The sequence below is a fragment of the Papio anubis genome, chromosome 17 (genome assembly GCF_008728515.1).
Source record: "Papio anubis isolate 15944 chromosome 17, Panubis1.0, whole genome shotgun sequence".
NCBI classification, from domain to species: Eukaryota; Metazoa; Chordata; class Mammalia; order Primates; family Cercopithecidae; genus Papio; species Papio anubis.
In genome coordinates, this window is record NC_044992.1 from 59,195,453 (window position 1) to 59,213,113 (window position 17,661).

At 42.0% G+C, this 17,661-nt stretch overlaps 1 protein-coding gene across 8 annotated transcripts in view; it reads right to left on the reverse strand.

The window, feature by feature from the left end:
• HELZ (helicase with zinc finger) overlaps positions 1-17,661 on the reverse strand; it is a 176,363-nt gene that overhangs the window by 137,207 nt on the left and 21,495 nt on the right. For all 8 annotated transcript variants that reach the window (XM_031657722.1, XM_031657728.1, XM_031657725.1 and 5 more), the window contains 2 exons: positions 12,363-12,590; positions 9,673-9,709 (listed from right to left, as the gene is read on the reverse strand). In XM_031657722.1, the coding sequence (XP_031513582.1) occupies positions 9,673-9,709; positions 12,363-12,572 (247 nt within the window). In that variant the 5' untranslated portion in view covers positions 12,573-12,590. The remainder of the gene's footprint in view (positions 1-9,672; positions 9,710-12,362; positions 12,591-17,661) is intronic.

A 17,661-nucleotide genomic window follows, 5' to 3' on the forward strand; every position in this document is an offset into this window, starting at 1 on the left:
CCCTTGCTTGTAAAAAATTACCTACTTATTATAAGGAAAGTCATCTTAAAACAAGCTTATAGTAAATGTTGAGTATTATTCTCTACTGTTTTCAGTAATATGACCATATTAGGACTTTTTTGTTTTGTTTTGTTTTGTTTTTGAGACAGTTTCACTCTTGTTGCCAAGGCTGGAGTGCAATGGCACAATCTCGGCTCACCACAACCTCCGCCACCCAGGTTCAAGTGATTCTCCTGCCTCAGCCTCCCGAGTAGCTGGGCTTACAGGCACCTGCCACCACACCTGGCTAATTTTGTATTTTTAGTAGAGATGGGGTTTCTCCATGTCGGTTAGGCTGGTCTTGAACTCCCAACCTCAGGTGATCCACCCACCTCGGCCTCCCAAAGTGCTGGGATTACAGGCGTAAGTCACCACACCTGTTCTTTTTTTTCGAGATGGAGTTTCGCCTTTGTTGCCCAGGCTGGAGTGCAGTGGCATGATCTCAGTTCGCTGCAACCTCCACCTCCCAGGTTCAAGTGACTATCCTACCTCAGCTTCCCAAGTAGCTGGGATTACAGGCATGCACCACCACGCCCGGTTAATTTTGTATTTTTAGTAGCAGTGTTTCTCCATGTTGGTCAGATTGGTCTCGACCTCCTGACCTCACGTGATCCGCCTGCCTCTGCCTCCCAAAGTGCTGGGATTACAGGCATAAGCCACCACGCCCAGTCTTTTTTTTTTTTTTTTTTTTTTGAGATTAAGTCTCACTTTGTTGCCCAGGCTGGAGAGCAGTGTCATGATTAGGCTCACTGCAACCTCCGCCTCCTGGGTTCAAGCAATTCTCCTGCCTCAGCCTCACCAGTAGCTGGGATTACAGATGCGTGCTACCACACCTGGCTGATTTTTGCATTTTTAATAGAGACAGGTTTTCACCATGTTGGCTAGGCTGGTCTCGAACTCCTGACCTCAGGTGATCCACTCGCCTCAGTCTCCCAAAGCACTGGTACCACAGGCGTGAGTCACTATACCTGGACTAGGTTATTTATTTTATCAAATCCTTAGTTACTTCTGAAGTGTTTTATTAAAGAGCTTAGCCTAATGAAGGTATTTTTTCCAAAAGCTTTCCTAAGAATTTTTTTCATTACCATACAAACTAAATCCTTTATTCAGTAATGAAATAAAATAACTCATTGCTTAGATATAATCATGCTCTCAGAACTAACACTTCAGAAACTGAATTTAAAATGAAAATAAAGGCCGAGCCTATAATCCCAGCACTTTGGGAGGCTGAGGCAGGCGGATCACCTGAGGCCAGGAGTTAGAGACTAGCCGGGCCAACATGGCAAAATCCTATCTCTACTAAAAACACAAAAATTAGCCAGGCGTGGTGGCGCATGCCCATAATCCTAGCTTCTTGGGAGGCTGACTGCTTGTACCCAGGAGGCTGAAGGTACAGTGAGCTGAGATCAAGCCATTGCACTCCAGTCTGGGCGACGGAGCAAGACCCTGTCTCAAAACAAAAACAAAAACAAAAACAAAAACAGCATGGATGGATCTCAAGAGGACCATGGTGAGTGGAAAAAAGCCATCTGAAAAGGTCATATGCTGTATGATTCCATTCCAAATTAGCTGGTAATCTGAAGTACAAATACTGCAAGTACAAAACACTGCTGTTTTTTTTTCCTAAAGGTGTTATTTAAAATAATCAAATTGCTTTTCCATGTTATCAACCTCATTTTGGAACAAAGAACCACAAATGATGAGAAAACTCTTTACTACATTCTCAAAGTGGCAAAATTAGAGAGCTGAAGAACAGATTAGTGGTTGCCAAGGGTTAGGAAAGGTAGTAAGGAAGGGTGGTTGAGTGTGACTGTAAAGGAGTAGTACATTTCCTGAGAAAGAACAACAGAAAAACAAGTTTTTAAAAAAAAAAACTGTAAAAGGTAGGAGGCAGCACAAGGGAGATCTTCACGATGATGGAGCAGTTCTGTATCTTAATTGTGTTGGTGGTTAAATCAGTCTACACATGATCAAAATGACACAGAATACACACACTCCTTGTACTAATGTTAATTTCCTTGTTTTGATATGGTGCTAGTTACGTAAGACATAACAACTGTGGGAAAGTAGGTGAAGGGTACATGGGACCTCTGCACTATCTTTGCCACTTCCTGTGAACCTATAATTATTTCAGAATAAAGAGTTTGAAATAAATAAAGCTTATATATACATAAATTTTTTAAAAAAATAGTTTGTAACTGGATCCAACAAACAATGAATTAAGAAATGTTGTTAAGGCTGGGTGCAGTGGCTCACATATGTAATCCCAACACTTTGGGAGGCCGAGGTAGGAGGATTGTTTGAGCCCAGTAGTTCGAGACACGCCTGGGCAACATGGCAAGACATCATTTCTAAAAAAAAAAAAAAAAAAAAAACCACACACACACAAAAATTAGCTGGTTGTGGTGGCATGTGCCTATAGTCCCAGCTACTTGGGAGGCTGGGGCGGGAGGATCACCTGAGCCCCAGAAGGTCATCAAAGCTGAGGTGAGCTGTGATCACACCATTGCACTCCAGCCTGAGTGACAGAATGAAACTCTGTCTCAAAAAAAAAGAAAAGAGAAAAGAGGAAAAAGAAAAAAGAAAGAAAAGAAGAAAAGAAAAGAAAGAAGAGAGGAGAGGAGAGGAGAGACGACGCGAGGCAGGAAGGCAAGGCAAGGGCAAGCGCAAAGGCAAGGCAAGGGAAGAAAAGGGAAGGGAGGGAGGAAGGAAGGAAGGGAAGGCAGGAAGGAAAGAAGGCAGGTTGGTTGTTGAACTGCATCTCTATTTTAAAAGCCTGGGGAATTAAAAAACAAAAACAAAAAACAAAAACATGGTATGGCACAGGAGCTTAAATACTGAAATTCTTGTCTCCAGCACACTAATATTATAATTATTTAAGCGATCCCGAGGCTCAATTTTTTTCATTTCTAGAATAATACAGTTCTTTTTGTGCCTGTTTTCCAAGTTTTTAGGCTAAAGGAGATAAAAACATCTGCAAAATGCTGAAGTAGGCCGGGCGCAGTGGTTCCCGCCTATAATCCCAACACTTTGGGAGGCCGAGATGGGTGGATCACCTGAGGTCAGGAGTTCGAGACCAGCCTGGCCAGCATGGTGAAACCCCATCACTACTAAAAATACAAAAATTAGCCGGGCATGGTGGTGGGCATCTGTAATCCCAGCTACTCAGGAAGCTGAGGCAGGAGAATGGCTTGAACCCAGGAGGCAGAGGTTGCAGTGAGCCAAGATCGCGCCACTGCACTCCAGCCTGGGCAACAGAGCGAGACTCTGTCTCAAAAACAAAACAAAGCTGAAGTATACACAAGTACTAGCTGAGGATAAAGCAAAGCAGCACGCCCTTTCAGATTAGAAAGACTTCAGTTCAAAACCACACTTCCACTCTGGACTGGCTCTGTGGTCTTAAGCAAGTAACTTAATCTCACAAAGTCTGTCTGCTCATCTGTAAAACTGGAATGGTAATACAATTTGACTAAACAACATATTTCAGAGGGCCCGACCCTGTGATAATTCTAAATAAATATTGTTACCCCATTCATTAAATATTTTTTGCAATAAGATTTTTAATTACCATAGAAACTAATCAAAACTCTTCTGAGGACCAGGTGCAGTAGCTCACACCTGTAATCCCGACACTTTGGGAGGATGAGGCAAGAGGATCGCTTGAAGCCAGGATCACTCAAGACCAGCCTGGGCAACAAAGCAGAACCCCATCTCTACAAAAAATACAAAACAAAAATTAATCAAGTGTGCTGGCACATACTTTGTTGTCCCAGCTACTGGGGAGGCTGAAGCAGGAGGATCACTTGAGCCCAGGATTTCAAGGCTGCAGTGAGCTATAATCGTGCCACTGTACTCCAGCCTGGGTGACACCGTGACATGCCATCTCCAAATAAACAAATTCTTCTGAGAAGAAAGATAGTTACAGATATCACTTCCTCCCCCAGAGAGAGTACAGAAGTTTCAACCAATCGCCTATCAATTTGCCTTTCTAACAGTCAGCCTCTTTAACAGCAGTTGCTGATTACTGAATCATTTACTTCACAGGCCAAGTCTCACAACAATAAACGTCAATAGACGACTCAAGCCCCTTTGTTTGCAATGATGACTTCTTACATTAACAAAACCCTCAGCTAGGGTTTACAAATCTTACAGCCTCATAAAAAATTTTCATTGATGTTTATAATGATTAAGTTTAACCTACATATTACAAGTGGTATAATACTCTTAGTTGATAAGATTACTTTCTTTTGATTTTACTTTCTCCATTTACCTCATTCTTTTTTTAGTGTAAAAAAATGGCCAGGCACAGTGGCTCACACCTGTAATCCTAGCACCTTGGGAGGCCAAGGCGGGCAGATCACGAGGTCAAGAGATGGTGACCATCCTGGCCAAAATGGTGAAACCCTGTCTCTACTAAAAATACAAAAATTAGCTGGACGTGGTGGCATATGCCTGTAGTCCCAGCTATTTGGGAGGTTGAGGCAGGAGAATCACTTGAACTCGGGAGGCAGAGGTTGCAGTGAGCCGTGATCACGCCACTGCATTCCAGCCTGGCGACAGAACGAGACTCCGTCTCAAAAAAAAAAAAAAGAAAAAGAAAAGTAAGTTTCCTATATAATGACTATTCCAAAGGCAAAAATAGAATCATTATTTCATCAAAGTTTTTGTGTTATGCCAAATACGACTGATGTTCAGACAACGAAAAGTGACTTAACTACCTCACTTACCCAGTGGTCACTGGCTTGGCAATCTTCACTATCCAGAATACAACAATGAACTTGGAACTGAAACCCAGAACTTAAAAAGGTGTCCTTGAGTCCTAACTCAGACTATGTTTACTCTTATTGAAGCAGAATTCCAGCTTTAAAATTTTATAACCTTTAATCAGTTCCTAGTTTAAACAAATCAGCCATTAAAAAAAAAAAACTTTGGGGACAGAAAAACAGGTAAATTTGATTAAGGACTGGACTTTAGATAGGTTAGGGAATTATTAGGGAATTATATCGATTCTATTATGCTAATAATAATATTGTGGTTATGCGGTCTTGATCTTATTTTTTAGAGAGGCATACTGAAGTATTTAGGGGTAAATGTCATGATGTCTTTATTCTCAAATATTTCAGAAAAATGAAGTAAATATGGCAAAACATTAGTTGTTCAATCATAGTTTTGAGAATATGAATGTTTATTATATCATTTCCTCTACTTTCCTGTATGTCTTACATTTTTCATATTAAAAAAGAAATAATGGGCCGGGCACAGTGGCTCACACCTATAATCCCAGCACTTTGGGAGGCCAAAGCAGACGGACCCCTTGAAGTCAGGAGTTCGAGACCACCCTGGCCAACATGATGAAACCCCTTCTCTACTAAAAATACAAAAATTAGCCAGGCGTGGTAGCGGACGCCTGTAATCCCAGTTACTCAGGAGGCTGAGGCGGGAGAACTGCTTGAGCCCGGAAGGCAGAGGTTGCAGTGAGCCAAGATTACACCACTGCACTCCAGCCTGAATGACAGAACGAAACTCTGTCTCAAAAAAAGAAGAAAGGGGGAAGGAAAGGGGAAAGGGAAGGAAAATAAAAGATTGCTTTTTAATTCCATGATGAAGACTGCTGGTCTGATTTCCTAACCCACAGTAGGTCAGAAGCTGCAAGTGGACAGGGAGAGTAGCTGCAATGAGGCATGTTGAGAGTTGGAAGAATGCAAATCGATAGCCTGACAGTAAGAGAACAGACATCAAGACTATGCTGTAAGGCCGAGGCGGGCAGATCACCTGAGGACAGGAGTTCAAGACCAGACTGGCCAATAGGGTGAAACCCCATCTCTACAAAAATACAAAAATTAGCTGGGCATGATGGCAGGTGGCTGTAATTCCAGTTACTGGGGAGGCTGAGGCAGGAGAATCGCTTGAACCCTGGAGGCAGAGGTTGCAGTGAGCTGAGATCGCACCACTGCACTCCAACCTGGGCGACAGCGACAGCGAGAGATGCCTTCTCAAAAGAAAAAAAAAGGCTACACTGTATATAAAATGCAAACATAAGAAGTCAACAGTCTGGGGTGCTTAAACTATGAGCTATCCATGACCATCCCTGGAAGCATCTTAGCATTACAAAACTATAATTAACAGAGACTGAGGTTCACATGTTGCTTTTTATTACTGTCTAACCATAGTATTTCATCTTACACAAAAATAATGTTACTAAAAGTTGAAAAGAAAAAATTACATGTAACAGCAGAACTCTACAACTATTAATATGCATGTATAATCTTGGCCAATATTTCCAAATGTCTATTTCAAATAAACAACTCTGGATATACTGCTTTTGGATTTATTTAAAAAATGACCATTTTCCAAGCTCTTACTTATCACATAAAGGGGAACAAGGAATGTGTAGAATGTAATTAATGAACTCCTTCCTTATTGCAAGCTAACCTATTTTTCACTTTTATACACAGCACTGCAATGACTACCACTCTGTATACAATATTTTCTCTCTTTTGGATTACTGATTTAGGATAGTATTCCAGAAATGAGATTAGTGGGCCAAGGGTATGACTATATTACCAAGTTGCATTCCATTCCATACTCCACCAATACCACAGAAGCATAATCATTTCATGACAACTTCATCTTAGGCAATGGATAAACTTGTATTTTAGTGATTCAAAAGTTGTGAAATAGCACCTAATTTTAAAATGCTAAGTAAAACAATTAACAGAATAATGCAACATATGTCCATATGCTCCTTCAGCATTTACTTTTGTATGACTTTCCCTAAGTCACTGAACTTTCTAAGACTTTGGTTTGTACATCTTCAAAATAACAAGACTATCAATTTCACTAGTACTCAGGGCAATGAAAACTGAAGAGGAACTATTTCTCACACATGAGATTGGCAAAATTTCAACACTGACAGGTTTCAGTGATAGATTACAGACTGGGCAGTCTCGTCTATTGCTGTGGGTGTGTGCATCTGAAACTAATCTGACAGTGTCTATTAAAATTATAGGCAATCGCAGCACTTTGGGAGGCCGAGGCAGGCAGGTGATGAGGTCAAGAGATTGACACCATTCTGGCCAACATAGTGAAATCCTGTCTCTACTAAAAATACAAAAATTAGCTGGGCATGGTGGCACATGCCTGTAGTCCTAGCTACTCGGGAGGCTGAGGCAAGAGAATCGCTTGAACCTGGGAGGCATAGGGTGCAGTGAGCTGAGATCACACCACTGCACTTCCAGCCTGGCGACGGAGCGAGACTCCATCTCAAAAATAATAATAATAATAATAATAATAAAATAAAATAAAAACAAAAAGTGTACATACTCCTTAACCCAGAAATGCAACTTTTAAGACTATCCTATAAAGGACAACAAAAAGAAAGAACTTGTTTACTACAGGATGGTTTATAATGACAAACCAGAAAAGCAGAACCACCTAAATGCCCATCAATATGGGAATAGTTGAATAAAGAGCAGTACAACCACTCCATGGAATATTAAACAGGAATTGGAGCCAGTGTATTAATTTAGAACAACATTCATGGTATACTGATACGTAAGAAAGCAAGCTGCTGGTGATGATCACAATATAACTCTTTTTTAATTTTTAAAGGAAAAACTTTCTATGTATCATAAGCACTTATGTTTGTCACTATAAAGGCATAGAAGACCTTTCTCATACAGCAAACTACTAACAATAATTTCTTCAGATGGGGGAAGGATAAATTATTCCTCTATATTATTTGACTTATTACTGTTTGCTCATTGTAATTTTAAAATTCCCATAGATAGCAGGGATTTTTTTAAAGGAAAATTCTACTAGATATCTCTTAATTTCTAGTTAACTTTCAAAGCATATACTTCTAGGAAATGAGGTGAACAAAGGTCAAAGAATCTTTAATGAACGGTTAAATTATGTTCAAAGGCCACAACAGTATGTAATATAGTTTTGTAAGGTTTACAGCAAACATAGTTAATACTTTTTTTTTTTTTTTTTTTTTTTTTTTTCAGACAGAGTCTCACTCTGTCACCCAGGCTGGAGTGCAGTAGCACAATCTTGGCTCACTGCAGCCTCTGCCTCTCAGGTTCAAATGATTTGCCTGCCTCAGCCTCCCGAGTAGCTGGGATTACAGGTACGTGCCACCATGCTTGGTTAATTTTTGTATTTTTAGTAGAGACGGGGTTTCACCATGTTGGTTAGGCTGGTTTCAAACTCCTGACCTCAAGTGATCCACCTGCCTCAGCCTCCCAAAGTGCTGGGATTACAGGCATGAGCCACCGCGCCTGGCCTAATACTTTTTAAAGTGTTAACACAAAGGAGTAAGCAGGGGGAAAAAAAAATTAACTCATGTTAAATATCTCAGCACCGTTACTCCCAAATTCTGGATGAATGAAATACTGCGTTAGTCAAATCGCTGAGCTCTGCAAACAATTCCACCAAATGTGTGTGAGACTGTACAGTGAACTCTTCTCCCACTCACTCCTAGATTCATTTTAGTAAACAGCAACCACCACAAAGAAAAGGATTCCTATGAGTACTCAAAGAGCAAGAATCTTATTAATCTCAATTTCCTGCCTGAAACAGGAAACCAAGTTCGGTGGCTCATGCCTGTAATCCCAGCACTTTGGGAGGACAAGGTGGGCGGATCCCTTGAGCCCAGGAGTAAGAGACCAGCCTGGGCAACACGGTAAAACCATCTCTACAAAAAATAAAAACATCAGCTGGGTGTGGTGGCACACATCTGTAGTCCCAGCTACTTGGGAGGCTAAGGCAGGAGGACTGCTTGAGCCTGGAAGGTAGAGGCTGCAGTGAGCTGTGATCACCCCACCCCACTCCAGCACGGGAAACAGAGCAAGACTCTGTCTCAAAGAGGGGGGGAAAAAAAACAGGAAAAATTACTAAAGAGCATTCTAGCTAGTCTCCTCTCTAAGGAAGATCTTCTGATCAAGAAGGAAAGACATTTTAGGAGGGACAGACCCATCCTTTCCATGTATCTAGGTAAGCTTAACATTTTATTCAACGTGAGTTACATTTCTCAAACTTTGGCCCTTATGACTAGAACTATTCAAACTTTTTTTTTTTTTTTTGAGACGGAGTCTCGGAGTATCACTCTGTCGCCCAGGCTGGAGTGCAGCGGTGCGATAACAGCTCACTGCAACCTCCGCCTCCTGGGTTCAAGCGATTCTCCTGCCTCAGCCTCCCAAGTAGCTGGGACTACAGGCATGCACCGCCACGCCCAGCTAATTTTTGCAGTTTTAGTAGAAATGGGGTTTCACCATATTGGCCAGGCTGGTCTCAAACTCCAGACCTTGTAATCTGCTCACCTCGGCCTCCCAAAGTGCTGGGATCACATGTATGAGCCACCACACCTGGCCTCACACAAACTTTAAAAGGACACATCATCAATGTTCCCAGGGGAGTGACAAGAACGTAAACATTCATGAATGACAGCAATGTTCACAGGTATGCCCAGTTTAGTGGGAATGTCATCATCCAAATCAGTCACTAGCCCCCACAGTAAGGTGGGCTTTTTAAACATTATCATCACTTTTTAAATTAGCACCCCCCCAAAAAAAATCAAACCTTAAACATGTTCAGTTCAATAATTCAAAAGAGTCTCACTTTTAAACATACCATGTCTACAATCTTCATCAGCTTGCACATAATTTTTCTGCAAAACAAAAATACAAGATAAAATTAAGTATTTCAAGAGCTGCTTTTAACAGAAATGTTATCAAAGGGAAACTTGGCTTTGTTTCAAAGTTTAATCATTAATGTTGTAAACTTACTATTCACAGAGCAAAGCTAACACATGTGCCCTCTGAGGATTATAGCGCACTCTACAAATAAACGTCATAGTGTACTTCCTAGTCCATGGACCCCTACTCCTACTTCTCACCTTCTCTAATTCACCAGCACCTCCTTCCCCGCCAACAGCTTTACTGAGAAAACTGAAGCCACAAGAAGAGAATTTTTCATAGACTGTCACCATGTCTCCCCACTTCCCAGCATACACTCTGTCTTCCTTCTACCTGTTAACAGACATACTATCGTGCTCCTTTCTAAAGTCAACCTACGCCTGTGCAGATCAACTCAGCTGCCTACGCAGGTACAGCAACTCCAGCAAGCCTCCTCGACTTGTCCTAAATCACTAATTTTTTGCTTTTGATTGGCTCATTTCTATACAGAAATACAGTTATTTCTCCCATCTAAAAAAAAAAAAGTCCCTTGACTTTATCTCTCCCACTAGCTACCATTCCTTTTTCTTTTTCCTTTTCCTTTCTCTTTCTTTTTTTCTCTTTGGTGTCTCTTCATGGCAAAACTCTTCAAGAGTTGTCTATGTTGCTGTATTTCAATTCCTTCCTCCAATTCTCTCCTAAGCTCTCTTTTTAAGCAGACTTTCACCCACTACTCCAAGGAAGCCACTTACATGAGATCACCAGTGACCTCTGCTGCATCCACATGGACCCACACGATTCACATGTGCCCACTCAGACTCATTCTCACGGCTTTCTTGGCAGCTGCTGACACCACTCAACATTTCCTCACCTGGACACACTTCCTTCCTTCACGTGGCTACCAGGACTCCTTACTCTCACACTTTCCCCCTTCCTCAGGGTTGCTCTTTAGGGTGCTTTGCAGGTTGTTGCTCTGCTCCCCAACCTATTGACACTGTAGCAGCCCAAGACTCGGCCCTCAGTCCTCGCTTCTTCCCTATAATGCTCATTTTCCCTTGGTGATTCTACACAGGCACAAGACGTCATACAGCCTTCTGTCCCACACTCTTCAATGAATCTCTCTCCCAAATTCCATACGTGCGTATCTGACTGCTTACTCAGCATCTTCAGCTGGGTATCTGAATGACATCTCAAACTCAGTTTGTCCAAAACTCAACTCCCACCTTCCCCAACAAAACTTCCTCCCTAGCTGTAGCCGTCTAACCTCAGTTGAAGGAAACACCATTCTTCCAATTGCTCAGACAAAAAGAATTGAAGTAAGTAACTGCGACTGCTCCCCCTCATTCCCTGCGTTCAATACATCAGGAAACCTGATTGCTTCTATTTTCAATGTATAAACCAAGACCTAGTTACTTCTCACTATCTCCACTGCTACCATTCTGATCTGAGCCACTCTGGCCTGGATTATTCTAATAGTCTCCAACCTAGTATCTTTGCATCAATGCTTATCCCTTTACAGTTTATTCTCAGCACAAAAGTCAAACAATTCCTGTTAAATTAGATCACGCCACTCCTCTGCCCAAAGCCCTGTAATTAGCTCCCCAACTCACAGAGAATAAAAACCAAAGTCTTTACCACGAGCCAGCGGGCCCCACAGGCTTTAGTCCTCCCACCTCTCCACCACGTGCACTCTATTCTGGCCAAACTAACTCCTAGCTGCTACTCAAGCACAGCAGGCATGCTTCTGCTGCTGGGTCTGTTTCCATTGCCTGTAATGCCCTTCCACCAGCTTTACACATGGCTCAACCCCTTGCCTCTGGTTATCACCTTCTCAATGAGGCCTGTCTTGGCCACTCTATTTAAAATTGTAACCCCATCTCTAATCCCAATATTCCCAATCTCCCCTGCCCTGTTCTCCTTTTTTCATGCAGTTATTACCTTTTAACAATTTATGGTGGTTTTTTTTTGGTTTGTTTTATTTTATTTTTTTTGAGACGGAGTCTCGAAGTCTCACCCTGTCACCCAGGTTGGAGGAGTGCAGTGGTGCAATCTCGGCTCACTGCAACCTCTGCCTCCTGGGTTCAAGCGATTCCCCTGGCCCAGCCTCCTGAGTAGCTGGGATTACAGGCACGCGCTACCATGCCTGGCTAATTTTTGTATTTTTAGTAGAGACAGGGTTTCACCATGTTGGTTAGGCTGGTCTCGAACTCCTGACCTTGTGATCCACCTGCCTCGGCCTCCCAAAGTGCTGGGATTACAAGTATGAGCCACCATGCCCGGCCAGTGTTTATTTTTTATAATGTTTACTGTTTATTTTCTGTTCTCCTACTAGAAAAAGTATCATAAAGAAGAGACTTTTCTTTCTCTTTCATCAATATATATAACAAGAACCTAGAACAGTGTCTAATACACAGTACATACTCAATAAATACTTGTTGAGTGAGTGCATAGTCCAAAATGCCCTAAAGTAGTATAATTTTCAAGGTTCAAAAACATAGTTACACCTTGCCTCAAAGATACTCAGCAATCACCAGCCACTTCACTCACATCTCGTCGGCCCAGAATTAGCTATTTGTATCGTCCCCACTCAATGAAAAAGGCCATTTTACATAGTTCAGCATTGGCTTATTGACAGTGTTTACTCACCAGTTGCAAAAATGAGGCAATTCTGTAGAGAAGACTCTCGATTTTGATACGTTCTATTTCCAAAGGACAAGGCCCTGTGAAGTCTGCCATGGAGTACTGGCCTAGAGAAAGAAGGGCCTCTGTGCAGTGCTTGAGGGCCATTTCATAGTCCTGCCTCTTAAGTGATTCACATGCTTGTTCACATGACTTTTCCGCTCTTCTGTCTTCCATGACTCAGGGACAAAAATCCTACAGACAGGGAGAAAGAACAAGAGAAGGTTTTTAAAACTTATTAATTATAAATTCTAGCCCCATTCCTATCTCAGCTGGCTTAATTATCTATCTGAACACTCTCAGCTAGCCTTTTGATCAAGGTCATGGCTAAGCAGCAGCTATTGATGCTACAAAATCTATACTTCTCTTTGATATTTTATGAAGTCTTTACTAAGATTCAAGCAAAATGTCAATCATAAGCCAAGATCATACCAACAATATAACAAATTTATAAATGAGACAAATTTAGAAATGAAATATGACTGTGAATATTGCAAAGTATTCAACAAACCATAAAGGATTCCCTTTCTTAACCAAAGGGACAGAAACATTTCATATCCAAACCTCCAAATTTCAGTTTTCTAATTTCATTCTCACAGTTCTGTGACCATGATTGCAGAAAACCAAAATCTATACCATGCAGGATTATTTCCCACCAATTAAAAAACTGGTTGGAACTGTTTGAACTGTCCATTAATTCAATTCAACAAACATTTCTCAAGGGCTAGGCCCTGTGCTAGCAGCAATGAATACAAAGACAGGGCATGTCATCACTGCTTTCAAGAAACTCAGATTCTAGCAAGAGAGGCAAAGCACAAATGAACAATTACAAAAAAGACTTATTCCATCTGCCTAAAGGCATGAGCTGATTGCGAAAGGTGAACAGGAGTTCACCATACAGATGATAGAGAGAGCAAATGCGAGCTTTTCAGAGAGAAGAGTTCAAGTGAATCACCAAGGGGAGAAAGTACACAGCCTAAACTCAAGGTACAGAAGAGTAAGAGAAACTATGAATGACCTCAAATGCCACAACAAGAAACGAGGGTTTTATTCCATAGGCAATGGAACACGATGAAATTTTTTAAGTAAGGAAGGAATCTATCAAATATAAGTCCGACCAGCTCTATAAATAACTGGTTAGAAGTAGAAGAAACCACAGGCTTGCCACAGGGGAAGAAATGGCAAGCACTGCCATTAGTAAGAGATCACTAAAATAGTCCAAGTAAGAAATAGCAGGAGTTTACACATTGTTTCTCCCTAGCTATATCACTCATAGCAGGAGCAGTAAACTTGGACACAGAAGACCGACATCCTTTGACCTGACATTCACAATACTGTTCCAAACAGTCCCTCTTGCTGACCATCTCTCTCAGACTTACAGATTGCTTTCCATGCCTGCATCCACCTTCTCTCTCTCCTGCTCTTCCCTACCTTCCACCTTAACCAGCTGGTTTCATGGTACTTCTCTGTCCCTTCCGCCTGCCTCCAGCCTACATATACATTCTCTGCCAGCCTTCCCAGCTTTGATAATGACACACAGGCCCTGCCCTCTCCTCACTGTGCTACAGCCATCTGCTGCCAATAAACTGCAGTGCAAGATGAGGGGAGAAAAGTCATTGATGGGCAGCCCATAGAGAGTGGCAAGAGGCAAGATGACAGACATCTGAAGAGGTCTAAGCCCCTTCAGCTTTTGAGATTCTTGGTCTACCAAAACAGTAGAAATAGCTAGGCAATGAGATAAGGAAGAGTTCAAACAGGACTTCAACAATATCTGTCAGCATTTGTTCAATGTTGGGGATTTACACATGTGGTACAATATAATATTCCCTACTTTTCTCAGTTTGGAATTTTTAATTAATTTTAACACTTTTTTTTGGGACAGGGTCTCACTCTGTTACTAGGCTCGAGCGGAGTGGCACAATCACTGCTCACTGCAGCCTTGACCTGCCAGACTCAAGCAATCCTCCTAACTCAGTATCACAAGTAGCTGGGACTACAGGCATGCACCACCACGTCCGGCTAAATTGTTTTTATTTTATTTTTGTAGTGACGGGGTCTCCCTATGTTGCCCAGCCTGGTCTCAAACTCCTGGGCTCAAGCTGTCTTCCCGCTTCAGCCTACCAAAGTGCTAGGATTACAGGTGTGAGCCACTGCACCAAGCCTAAATTAACACTTTAATATAAAAAGAGAAATCTAATTGTGTTATTAAGATAACCTCCCCCCACCCACCCCTCCAAAAAGAGTATTTATCCTTGGTCTTCTACAGGGTTTCCGTTTAAACTTCCTCAGGGGGTGGGGGAAGGGGCTGTAATTCCCAGTTTAGTTTAAGGGTAAGGGGATTTAAATATTTAAGTCACAGTTGGTATGTATGCTTCTTATACAAACATATATTGATGTGGGTGAAATCAATTATTCAACAAAAGTCAAAAACAATTTCTGTATCACTACAGCAATGTTGCCCATTAGACAAAGAGTGGCATTACAAAATAATTACTAACTTATGATATAGTCCAGATATAAAATATCAACACTATTAACATTTTGGGCTTAATAATTTTTTGTTGTGGGCCGTTCTGTGCCCTGTAGGTTATTTAGCAATCATTATCCCTAGTCCCTACCAGCTGATGCCAGTAGCACATCCCCTGACTTGTGACAACCAAATATGTCTTCAGTAAACGTCTGGAGAGGGTAAAATCAGCTCTAGTTGAGAACTACTAATATAGACAAGCACACACTGCTTGCCAGATAACAGCAACACAAGATTCATAAGTCCATGGATACCAGAGGCCCTAGAATTAGCAAATCTTCCCTACAGAACTCCCAGCTCAGATCCAGACAAATAATACAAAAAGAAGTAGTAAGAAAACAAAGCTAATAATGTACCAGCTAAAATCTTTCTTAGGAATGAGTACAGCACAGTGATCCAGAGCACAGACTAGGAGCCAGAGGACCTGTGTTCAGAATTCACCAGCTGTACCACTCTCCAGCTGCATGGCCTGAGGCAAGGGGGTTTACATGGATTATTTCAACTTGCTCACCTCTAAACTGGGAACACAACTAATACCTACCTCCCGGGGTTACTGTAAGGATTAACTGAAATAATACCTATAAAGTACTTAAAAGAATGCCTGGGACATAAGTGCTCAATAAGTGTTAGCTATTATTATGTCCCTAAAATTCCTTATTTTCACTTTATATGAAGCTTTTTTTGGGGGGGCGGGGGGACAGAGTCTCGCTCTGCAGCCCATGCTGGAGTGTAGTGGTGCAATCATAGCTCCTGTAGCTTCACACTTCGGAATGATCCTCCTGCCTCAGCCTCCCGAGAAGCTGGGACTACAGGTGCATGCCACCACAACTGGCTGATTTCTTTTTTTATTTTTTTGTAGAGACAGGGTCTCACTGTGTTGCCTAGGCTAGTCTTAAACTCTTGGCCTCAACAGATCATCCCGCCTTGGCCTCCCAAGTGCTGGGATTACAGGCGTGAGCCACCACACCCAGCCTATATAAAGCTGAAATCACTTTACTGATCTCAACATACAATAGAGTACAGACAATAAAGTATTATTCTATGTAATTACTTTACCTACTTGACAGAGGAATTATTTTCACCTATTTTCTCCATCTCAATACACGGTAATGATTACGCAAAGAATAGCCATTGGAGAAATAAGTATATCTGCAAGTCACTGATAAGGATTAGCTAAACCCTAAATCTGGCTATGAGGGATGATCACAAAGACTACTATCAACATTGATCCCCAAGCATATTAGTCAGAGAGATCTTGATAACATTAATATATAAGTAGAGATTAAGGGCAGAACTATGAATTTCAGGAGCTTTGAGAGAAAATGACTCAATTTATGACCCAGGTGCCTTCCTCAGAAGTGAGTATCTACCCCGATTACCTTTGTGAATCAGGTCCTGATACCTAGTTTCCAAGGTCTACCTGAATCACTGTAGGGTCACCTAGCTGTAGTGTGGAACTCAATCCAACGCATGTTCCCTTCAGCTGTTTTTTCGAGTTTTTCAGAAAACAGCATGACCTTACTGTACCCACTCCTTCTGAAGAAGCTAAAGTGGTTTATCAAGCATAAAAGCAAAACTGTCTGTCAAAGTCAAAATGAGAAAACATCTCAGGCCATGCTAAAATGGACTATGGATAATACACAATGAGAGATCTAGAAGTACTTCTAAACAAGGCCAGCTCCCAGATATACTTCAAGAGTATAGCTGACACCCTGTCTAGGACACATAGATACATCTGTATCTATTGTACGTGATCCTGCTAGCTGAACCTAACAGCCAGATTCAAGGGCAGATACTGACTAAGTTGGGTCTCTAAGGATTTTTCCCATGGGGACAGAGTGGCCCAGGGAACGGAAGTCACTGGAGCTGAGTCACATTAAGCACACTAATGTAGGAAGAAGCATCACATTCGCTCATTGCTGAGGTCCACCCCATCTGTCTTGACTCTTTCTCTTCCTGTTAAAAATTATCCAAACTTGGCTGGGCATGGAGGCTGACGCCTGTAATCCCAGCCCTTTGGGAGGCAGAGGCAGGTGGATCACAAGGTCAGGAGATCAAGACCATCCTGGCTAACACAGTGAAACCCTGTCTGTACTAAAAATACAAAAAATTAGCTGGGTGTGGTGGCACGCGCCTGTAGTCCCAGCTACTCGGGAGGCTGAGGCAGGAGAACTGCTTGAATCCAGGAGGAAAAGGTTGCAGAGAGCTGAGATTGTGCCTTTGCACTCCAGCCTGGGCAACAGAGCACGACTCCTTCTCAAAGAAAAAAAAAATTATCCAAACTTCTATCAAAAGAACATAAAACACTAATTTCCTGCAAACTCCTATCCCTATGAGAAACACTGACTTGGAGGATGTGACTTCACAAGCAAGACAGCTGAAATCAGAAACCAGCACTCTAATCCAAATCCACTAACTCCTCTGATCTGCTGCTGACCTATAAAAAGAGACTAATACCATGCAATGAACATTAGTTGTTTTGCCACCAAATACCCATTTCCCTTTCCTGGTAATAAAAGCCCACAATTTCCCTTTGAGAATTCACCTCCCCCCATCTCTCAGACCATGTGGTTCCTGTGCGGGGTGGCATGTGACACTAACTGGCCAATATGAGCCTCACAGTCCTGAACACAGGGATTGGCTCAGGGTAGGACATATGACCCTGTAAGAGCCAATGAGACACCACGAGACTTGCTGAGGCTTCTGGGAAGGAAACTGATACTCCTTCCAGCTGAATCT